Source organism: Hemiscyllium ocellatum, chromosome 35 (assembly GCF_020745735.1).
Source record: "Hemiscyllium ocellatum isolate sHemOce1 chromosome 35, sHemOce1.pat.X.cur, whole genome shotgun sequence".
In the NCBI taxonomy this organism is placed as follows: Eukaryota; Metazoa; Chordata; class Chondrichthyes; order Orectolobiformes; family Hemiscylliidae; genus Hemiscyllium; species Hemiscyllium ocellatum.
In genome coordinates, this window is record NC_083435.1 from 28,897,383 (window position 1) to 28,908,358 (window position 10,976).

The 10,976-nt window shown below is 38.2% G+C and overlaps 1 protein-coding gene across 1 annotated transcript; it reads right to left on the bottom strand.

Moving 5' to 3' along the window:
• Positions 1 to 9,242: 9,242 nt before the first annotated feature.
• On the bottom strand, positions 9,243 to 10,646 carry LOC132832599 (muscarinic acetylcholine receptor M2-like). Its single transcript, XM_060850685.1, has 2 exons — positions 9,735 to 10,646; positions 9,243 to 9,662 (listed from the first exon to the last, which is right to left on the bottom strand). Exons 1-2 carry the CDS (start codon positions 10,644 to 10,646, stop codon positions 9,243 to 9,245), a joined length of 1,332 nt encoding a protein of 443 aa, XP_060706668.1.
• Positions 10,647 to 10,976: the final 330 nt, after the last annotated feature.

Consider the following 10,976-nt stretch of genomic DNA (forward strand, 5'->3'; position numbering starts at 1 on the left):
GCTCTACTATTGGTCGTGTGGTGTAGGATCTCCCCTACTCCCAATTTCTGTCCCTCAAAGGATGAAATTCTTGTTAGAACCTAAATTTTAACTTAAGCAAAAGTGCATTTTCTTTCATCTCTGGTACTCTTCTCACTTCTTGAACTTGCTGTTATTCCAAAGCAATTTTTATTATACCTGGAAGGAAGTTTTTAAACTCCTCCAACAGAAATTCTCTCTTAGAGCCTCTTTGGTCTTATTTATTTTTAAGGCCTGCACTCATCTATTAAAGTTACTATGTTTAATTCTTTTGAACTCAACATACGTCTGAACTTGTTGCTTCTTTTTACTTATGTTCCGCTGTCGATACGTTTCTGGTACCAATTCATAAGTACTCGAAACATCCTGTTTGATATTTGCACAATCTCCTGATTTCTTATCTGACAGTATTGCAAAACCCTCACGAGTACTGCGTACCAGTTTAATCTGAAATAGCACTACCAACAAGTTTTCTGACCACTCCATCTGCCGAGTTGATTTTTCAAATGAAATGAAGAAGACTTGAAATTATTTCTCTTCAATATGTGAACATGTTTGCACATAGTTTTATATGTCACTCCCTTCTCTCTTCATCTCAACTCTGTTAACTGGACTTTGCTGACTAAGTCACATCTTCTGAAGTTCAAATTTTGTCTTTTTTTTATTTCTCTTTCTTCTCTCTCTTTGCTCAGCTAAGAAGCTTCACTCTCTCTCTTCCCATTGTCTCTCCTTATTTTTCATCTCTCTCTCTGTCTTTATTGTTTCCCTATTTCTCTTTCTTCTCTCACTTATTCACTTTCTCTCTCTCTCTCGTTTTCTTCTCTTATAGCTATTCTTCCACTTTTTTTATCTTCTTACACAATTCTGCTCGATTGAGATTTAGGTTTTTCCAACTGCGCTTCACTAATCTGTTTCACTGACAAACCTAAATGCTTTAATAACTTCGTTACAGTAACTGCTTTACTTTTCGTCCCTGGTTAGAGACAGTTATAACCACTTTGTTAGTTGTAAAAGTATGGCCTCCGTCTGTGTTTCTAAACTTCCTTGGAAAATTCGGGAATTATCGTCAAACCCCAGAACCTCTTTCACAATATTAAGGGCCATCTCACTCACTTTTAATTTAACCAACCACAAATAACCGAAATTAAAGAAATTGTCTCACCTACGTTGTATCTAAAAATCTAGTGCACTAATCGGCAATTGATCAAACCTGGACTCCAAATCTCAAATTGTGATGACACGGCGGTAAACATTCAGTTAATTATACCAGACACCCAGAAAACCTCACCTCACCTGTTATCTGTGAAAATATGAGTGACAGAGAACTCCCAAATTCCACGATTTGAAGAAAAAATAATCAATTTATTCCTCAACTCTTCAAGTGAATATTTACTTACTACTCTCGGCCCCCTTTCTCGTAATTGCTTATTGTCCAATATACCGTACCAATAAAACCAGTTATTAAAATTACATCAACTTTATTTCAAAACCACGTAGCAGCTGTCCTCTTCAGTGTCCATCTGCTTCTGGCTGACAATCTTCCTGGGTCCTCTTCTTTCACTGAAAAGATGTTTAATATCAACAAATGTACATTTGATAGAGGGTGTTTGGTTGGCTGTTACTCTGTCGATGGCTGTTACTCTCTCGATGGCAATTACTCTTTGAAACGTTCAAAATGCATGTTCATTTCTAATCCAAATATCTCAAAGTTTCGAGATTGGCATAAACAATAAATTCAAACTCGTTTAGGTTTTAATGTCATTGGGGTTTATTTCAAATGATTGGTTAAATTCGAATTGTTATCAAAACAGCAACCAACTCACGTATTTACTTCGCAACAAACTGTTACCTAGATTACCTACAGTGTGGAAACAGGCCCTTCCGCCCAATAAGGCCACACCGACCCTCTGAAGAGAAACTCACCCCACTATATTTTACCGTGACTAAATCACCTAACACTACAGGCAATTTAACATGTTCAATTCACCTAACCTGCACATCTTTGGACTGTGGGAAGAAACCGGAGCACCCGGAGGAAACGCACATATTTTCAATTTTAGACTATGCCCTGAGACAGTCAGCTAATCATATAAAAGTTGATGTAAGTTTTCAGTGTAAAATAGCATTCACTCTGTCTTAAAGGTACAGTGGATGCCTTGAACTTCAAAACTTTATATTAAAAAAGAATTAACTGCATTGGACGGCCTTTCAAATGTCATTTAGTAGATTAATATCCGGAACTAATCTGTTTTCAGAAAGGAAAGTTGAGAGTGAATGGAATTGACTTCATTGGAGTATAGAAGAGTCAGTAGTGACTTCGCCAAACCATGTAAATTCTGAATGGTTTTGATAAGAATGTGCTAAACATGTATTCTCTTGTGAGAGATTCTGGAATTAGGGAATCCAACATTAACACTCAATGTTAGACTTTTTGGTAAACGATGGGAGAAATTTTGCCTTCCGAGGAAAAAAAACGTGGTAGTGGAGTCAGCAATCAGATGTGTTTAAAGTTGTCTGCGTCGATCTCAAACATATACTGCCTAAAGGACACAACCCCATCCACACGGTAAGTAAACCAATGACTCACTGAGCATCAAGCGCTACTACAGCTGAGGACCGATCTACCCCCGGTGTGGGACTGCCACAGTGCTGCTGTCGGCATCAAGCTCCTCCATAGCCGATGGCACAGAATTCCCGATTACTGTCTGCAACCCTACTGAAGCCAGGAGTCCTCAGTTGGCAGTGCCACTGCTGAAGATGGTCAAGTATTGACAATGCTCCTGGTTCCCCAAGACGTGAGAACGTGAAAGAAAAGACAAATAGATAGATGGAAAGTGAGTAAGAGAATGGGTGGGGGTAGGGGGTGGGGTTTGGGGGTCGACAGAAAAAGGGGAGGGGGGAAGTAAGCAACTTTGTCAAATCCAATGGGCTCAGACCTTTAACATGCCAGCGCTAACAAATACAAATGAAAGAATGCAATTGACGTGCGTGCAATCAATTATCGTATGAAAGAAACACATATTATTGACGCAAATGATTTTATACATTTTAAAATTTATTTTTAAACAAACATTTTTCATTCCAAAGAAGAGAAATGAGAGACAAGGAGAAAAGCAATAATAAGCATGGAGGAACGACTGCAGTGACCCATTTACACTATCTTCTTCAATGTGAGCTCAGACTCTCCCTTCCAAAATCCCCACTACTCAGGACATCTGATCAGAATCCTCCCTCGCAGTCGCCACTCCACTACCACTGCTCGTGTTCTACCTATGGAACCTTCTAGTTATATGAGGATGAATGTTATTGGAAACATGGGGCTCCCAGCTCTTGTTAAGAAACTGAAATATTGATGCACATGAAGATTTCACAGAACTCTTGAACTGCTCCCTAACCTTGGATTGAGTGGCAACATAAATAAATGCATGTGTGCAGCAACTTAAATCCACCAGCATGATGCCTACATCTGCAAAGGTGTTTAAGGAATCATTGTAATTTTCAGAAATATTTCCTGCAAAAGTACAACGTAAGAGGTTTATAACAGATAAAAGCCAAAGGAAAATGAAACTGCCTGATATTGTGAAAAATAAAACTGCAGAATTCCTTCTGCTCTCAATCTCTATGTCACTGCAGTTTCCCCAAGTACTCTGATGCCTGAGTCGCTTGCAGATGCAACTCATCATAAAAATGTGTCTGATTGTGAGCACATTGATGATCAGAATTGAAGCATATGGGATCAATGGTGTGAAAATCTTATCAAACCAATCAAATGCCACCCATGCAGGATTTGTGTAATAGCTTGTCTTTTCCTTACAAAACCAAGGAACACCATCTATGATCTCTTGAGGTTCAAGTATGAAATAGAATGGGACATTTTTGAAACAGATCAAAATGAATGTGATTGATAGAACCACAACTGCAGTTTTGCCAGAGCAATACTTCCTTTTCAACTTCTGGCAACAAATGGCTACAAATCGATCAAATGAGAAAATTACAACGAACCAGACAGAACACTCAGTGCCTACGTAAAGAATGATAAGTATAGTATTACACACAGGAGTGATCTCCAGAAAAGATACTGGGAAGTAATAAGACATGAGCTGATGCAATATGATAGAAGAGATGATGACGAATAGATCTGCTGTTGCCACAGCCATTAGGTAATACGTGGTGCAAGTGGAGAGGCCAGACTCCCTCGAATATAGGATGAAAATTGCCATTAAATTCACTGCAAGAGACAGAATGGTGAAAAAATAATTGCTTGGACGTTACTGATTATATATTTCCTGTGTTTATTTTAGGGTTTAATCGGAGGTTAACCTTTTCTAAGTCTTGTCATGGTACGGAAAACAGCATAAAACTGCTCAATGGCTGCTATGGAAATACACATTTCTACTTTGTGATGACTTGACTTGACATGATTACTGGCAAAAATGGAGCTATATTGCTGTGATGGGTTTCTACTAAACAGTGCTGAAGCCTGTGTTCTGTGTAAATAATTTAAATTATAGGATACAACGCCTTTATTTGTATAGGGGGTACAACGGAGCGTATATGTCTTGTTCAGTACGCTAAAGGGATAGGAAACGGTAATGAATCAAGGTAGCAATAAAATAATGATCAGAGTACAGCAGGAAATACAATGAATGAAAACTGAAAGTCTGTTAAAACAAAACTGTATTAAGAAATATGTACCTTACACTTGCAATACAGGCATAAATTATCAACTTATATATGAATTCATAAGCATAATATGGTAGTTATAATAGAGTGATGGCAAAAACAAAAATGCTCAGACTGGACTGTCTGTGTTAGTGATATTAAGGAATGATGGTAAGCTAGAAACGTTTGTTGGGATAGCTCTGTTGATTTAAGGGTATAAAACAATACCAAGAAAGTAAATTAATTTTTTTTGGAAATTAAAGCAACACATAATAATTATGGACGATTTCAATTTATATATGAACCAGCTGAACATAATTAATACTAATGCTATTGTGCATTTGTGCTATTCTTCAGATGTATTTGAAATATCTTTCTAGAGCTCTCCACTGGGAAATCGTCTAGATAGAAGACTATTTTAGACTGCATCTTATATGCAACATAAAGTGGGCAACTGATAATTTTGTTGCAAAGGATAATTTAAGAAAGAGTGACCATAACATGAGAAATGTCATATTAAGTGTAAAATCAGAAACCACGACCTTAATCTAGACAAATTTCGCTTAGATGATCAGAGGGGAATATTGGTCATAGTTGATTAGGAAAATGCAATAGAATGCCTAATTGTAGACGAACAATGACTTACATCTGAGGAACTAATACATAACTAAGAATAAAATACATTTTCACAATGAACAGAAACTCAACAATGGAAGTTTTCTAACTGTTGGGAATGAAGATTGTATCTGATCAAAAGATGTGTCATACTAAGTCACCAAACAAAGTTTGCCTAAGGAATATATTAACACTGGTTTTCTCAAATAATAACAGACTGAAACAGTGACAAAAAAAGTTAAAACATAACAATGTACTGTGACCTCTGCGCTAAATATTTATAACGGAAATGATTAGCAAAAACCAGCGTGGTTCCATTTTAGTAGAGACAGGAAATTTATAATGGCATGCAAGGAAATAGTCAAGGAACCAATACTATAACTTATGGCTATCTTAATGGATGAAAGAGCTAAAAAAAATCTTCAAGAAATGACGCAGCGACTTGTACAAGATTTAATTTTTTTTAAAATTCATGACATAAATACAAAGTTAAAAAAAATTCATTTATTAAATTAATGTTCTCAGGATTTAAATCCTCTCATAGCAGACGGTGAATTTGAACTCAATCACATTAAAAAAATCAAAAATCTAATGGTGACCATGAATCTGTTGTCATTTATTGGAATTAAAAACATCTGGCTCATTTGCTTTCCTTAAGAATAGACACTGCTGTCCTCACCTGGTCTGGCCTCCGTTTGAACCCAGAACTACAACAATGACTTGAATCTGAATAGTCTTCATAGTAAGCTCCAGGAATTCAAGCTATATTATTAGCATTTCTCTCCATGAGCAAAACAATCACGGTTAAGGGTACTTACTTCAAGAAAGTTGGCTGCGATTATTGGGGTGACTCATCCTTCAATACTTGAAGTTTACCTGTTCACATTTAACACCACCCATTGGGTAACACCTCAGAAATCACGTCCAGCTATTCCCAGATTTATGACAAAAGTGGATTCCAGGACTGTGTACCTTTTCATGAGGCAATCCCCACCCCAGGAACAGCACCACATTCCTTCCACGTTCAGGGGCTGTACATAACCATCCTTCAATATCTGTATATACTGTCCAGGAGAATGGAAGCAGTACTTACACCATGATATATATAAATATATATATATATTTAAACAATATCTTTCAAGATTTAAAGTTATATATTCAATAAATATAAAATGGTATTCTTCATTTGAGCTTAAAGTATACTAACGTCGGAGATTGAGAGTAGACAGCATAGAGTGAGAAGCAAAATGTCAATGCAACAGGAAGCTGAGGACAAAGACTGAGGACAAAGAATGTGGACTGAACAGTAGTGTCCAGGAATGGTTTTTCGATCTGCATTTGATACCTTCAATGGAATGGAGACAACGTTGTGAACAGGGAATATAATTGACCATTTGGAAGAAATAAAAACAAAACAGTTAGTGCTTCAACTGCGTTCAATTGTTTGGGACCTTTGGTGGTGGGAAGGAAGGAGATGAAAGATCAGGGTTTTGTGTCTCGTTTATTCGTATAGCAGAACAGGGAGTGGTTCTTTCAAATGATGGGAAAAATGAAAAACCAACTTAATTAGATTGCAACGGCCAAGTCTGTGATAAGGAATTAAAATGGGGGTTCTTGAACTTTTATTAGTGAAACAAAAAGCTGCGGAAGACCTTTTTTAATGCACCTGATGAGAGCAAGGAAGAGAACCAGGAAGGGAAAGAATAATCTCTGCAACATGTGAACGAATGGCACTGGTCAAAACTCATCTTGTATTCCATAACGTTGGATAATAGTTAAGTCTGATATCGCCTTTTCAATGTTTTTTTTTCGAACATTGGTTACTAAACGTGTGTTCTGAAAATTGCTCGTAACATTGCCTCTTTTAACTAGTTTTCCTACTTCGGTTGTTTCCAGGGTGGGAAGAGTTAGCTATGGTGTGTTCCAACGTGGCTGTAGACCCCATTTTCTGACTTCCATATTTACTCAGTTTTTGTCAGATATGAGTACACTGATAATGTTGGCCTTTCTATCCTTTACTGCTGGTGTTCTTTGGAAGAAAACAAACACACTTCTTGCATCGGTTTCTCAGATTGTTTGTTCATCGCAATTTTCACGCCACTGTTCACCATAGCAGAGTATTGCATAAAGTGTCTCCAACTGCACAATCAATCTCACAAAACGTTTCTCCGTCTATTATACCAATGGCAATTTTCCTGTCACCCAATGTTGAGAAACAATCTTTTAGTAATTGTTTCTGCTTTGTCCTTTAGAAATACACTAAATGCATAGGACAGATGTTGTTGAGTTCCTCCCGAGGGGGTAATGAGGAATATAATTGCGAGTCAGCAACATTATTAGACAAATTGATTTTTTTTGTTGTTTAAACTGAAGAGTGCGTCTTCTGGTTTAGCAGGGACTGAGGTTGGAGGTGATGGCATATCAGATTAGCTTGAAATATGCACACCAATATTTGGAAAATTGAGTCATTGGAGAAGTGAACGCTTTCACTTGGAAATTTAGCAAATTATATCTTCGGAAAGTTCATCCCATTCGGATATAATAACGTTGGAGTCATTTCAGGGTCATGGCTCCAAATCACTGATTTGAGGCAGAGCGTTTATTGGCTCCTAACGGTTCTGGCCACAACTGACAATCGTGCATTTGTGCGAGGAATGATTTATCTGTTGTGTCTCAGAAAGGCGTTTTTAAATTAACGTCCACACAGTGCATTGTACAGGGGCTCAATCTGCGTTCTTAAATTAAGGTCCACACAGTCCATTGCGCAAGGGCTCAATCTGCAATGTTTCAATTTGATCTTTTCAGTTTGCAGAAACGAACCAAAATGGAAAGGGTACCTGGGAAAACCTGAAAGATTAGCCTCTGACTTGATTCACATGAAACCGGTCTGAGGGATGGCATTGAGCCGAGATGCACAGAAAGTGAGTGGGCCATGGTAGCTGAGTTTGGCAAGCTCTCCAACCGAGAAGTTGGGGGATTTGAAAGACCGAAGTAATCAGATCGAACCTGCCTGAAATCCACAAATGCAGTGTGCTTTCCTTGTTCAGTGAACACTGAAGTCAAGGATATATTCAAACTCATTCTCGTTCAATGATGACACAGATCATAAACACATGAAATACATGGGTTTATTGCGTTGTTATCAGCCTGAAACATATGACTGCGAGTTCCTAGATTTTCAGGTCAAACCGCAGTGGCTTCAAGCCATGGATTGGTTTCTTGCAGCAAACGTTTATTCTCACAACAATGAATAAGCTGGAATCTAATCAACTGAAGCAGGCCTGATAAGACATGTCAACAGAGCCGAGTGTGCTGGAAAAACGTTAGGCATTGCCTTATTTAAATAAATATATTCAGTTATTTTACACTTAGTTCTTACACTTTGGCTGTTATTAATTCAGCGGGGAGAGTAAATTCTTGGGACTACATGGACACTCAACTCGAGTCTGCTTCATCTTAAAGAGGAGGATCAAATCAAGTGGATTTGGCTATAACCCTATGTAAAAACGACTTGTCCAACTGTGACAACCGCTGTCCACAGACGCTGCTCACTTTGTAAGTGAATTCACCTGATTATTAACTTCCTTTTATTGGATAACGTTGGAAATAATGATCTTCTTCTCCTTTAATTCACCACAATGATCAATTATTTACCTACTAATAGTGAACAATCTCACAAGCTAGTCGAACTATTCATGCAATTTGTATGTTGGGCAAGTTCATCTCTTAGTTTAGTCACAAATCCGAAAAATAAGCATAACTGGTATTACTAATTAATTGAATAAAATTAAAGGTTGCTTCTAAAATGACAATTCAAAAGGTCTAGTCAGTCTTCTCTGACGCAGAAAGCGCATCACACCCCCATAGATTTAAATATATATATATTCGAAAATCACCATCACTTTGCATGGAGTGCTCAGAATAGTTTTCTTGTGGTTCTTTTTGTATTAGCTTTTTGCACCAACATCCTTGTACTGGCACAAGAGAAGGTGTTTGTAAGTTTTCTTGAAAGTAGCATTACAGAGTGCATAGCAGGCTGGATTGACAGTGCTGTTGATGTAAAATATCCAATATCCGATATCCCAAAGTTTCGCTGGAATACAAAAGGAACAGAACGTGCGAATGAGTACCATAACATAGAATGGACTCCAAGTGACAATAAATGCGAGGAGAATAGCTAGAATGGTCCTTGTCACTTTCTTTCCTCTGGTTACAGTTACATTACTCTTCTGAACAGTCTTATAAATTGTTTTATCAATTTTTTGTCTCTCTGTAATCTCTCTATCCTTCTCGTTATTGCTGCTAATATCTGCAATGATTCCTGGTGTGGTTCCATTGTCGTTACTCTTTTGTGATGTATTAGCCATCTTTAAATAAGAGAGTTTGCAGTTGTTCATCCGAGTGCAGGCATTTCCATTCTCAAGGACAGACCATTCCACATTTCTGTTTAATGAAATCGTGCTGGAAGAAGTTGACTCACTCCAGACCGCTTCCACTCTTTCACCAGAATGATCAATTATGATTTCATGATTTATTGTACCATTTCGCGTTTTCACTTGTGGCAGCCCATCAGAAGCATTTGATATGTTCTTCTGACTCGACATCTGTCTCTTACCCACCTCCAGACTGGAAGAAACTGGTTCCTTATTCGATTGGGACCCTTTCTTTTTATCCATCTTCATTCGACTTTTGCTAGCACGTGATATTGAAATGTACAAAATCACCATGATAGTGACTGGGAGATAGAAGGCAGCTATTGAAGTGCCAAAAGTGACAGCAGGATTGGAGAAGAACTGTATATAACATGCTTCTTCACTTACTGTTCTCTGCCCTACGATAAACTGCCAGAAGAGAATGGCAGGAGCCCACAAGAGAAATGACAGCACCCAAGCAGCTGCGATCATCATTCCTGCAACCTTTGGTGTCCTCCTTACGGGGTAGCTAAGGGGTTTGGTCACACAGAAGTAGCGGTCAAAGCTAATGATAAGGAGATTCATGGAAGAGGCATTGGTGACAACGTAATCGATAGCAAGCCATAAATCACACACCACTGGACCCAGAGGCCAGTAGCCAAGGAGACTGTAAAGGGTGAATAGATTCATGGTTACACCAACAGTAATATCAGCGCAAGCTAAGCTGAAAATGAAGTAGTTGTTAATAGTTTGCAAATGCCTGTTTATTTTGATGGAAATAATGACGAGAACGTTTCCAACGATGGTTACCACACTTAGAGATCCTGTCACAATGGCAATGCAAATTACTTCGCCCGTTGTGTAAGAACTCCGTCTTTCAGGATCAAATGGCGTTGTCTGGTTACTGAGAGATTCATTTGTTTCTGTCGGTTTTCTCATGAGTTCACCCTGATGTTCAGTTAATACTGACGAGGCCCAGATGAAAGAAAAAGAAAGGAAATATTGATTAGGAGCTCGGCTTCAGACATGTTCAAGTTAAAAGTCATCTGGCCACTTATGGATTTTGTAACAGCAAGTGAATTCAAATCCAACTCCTCTTACAAACTTCAACATCTTTGCCAGAAGGATTCGGCTTAAATTAGGAATTATCTCATCAATCTCGTAGACCAATTAGCTGTAATTAGATTAGAGTACTTACAGTGTGGAAACAGGCACTTCGGCCGAACAAGTCCACACCGACCCGCCGAAGCGCAACCCACCCTACATTTA

What these genes read in the sequence shown, in the direction of transcription:
- LOC132832599 (XM_060850685.1), bottom strand. Translation starts at nt 10,646, where the DNA reads ATGAGAAAACCGACAGAAACAAATGAATCTCTCAGTAACCAGACAACG. An exon ending in CGATTTCATTAAACAGAAAT is followed by an intron (nt 9,663 to 9,734) that starts GTGGAATGGTCT and finishes TCTTATTTAAAG; the next exon opens with ATGGCTAATACATCACAAAA.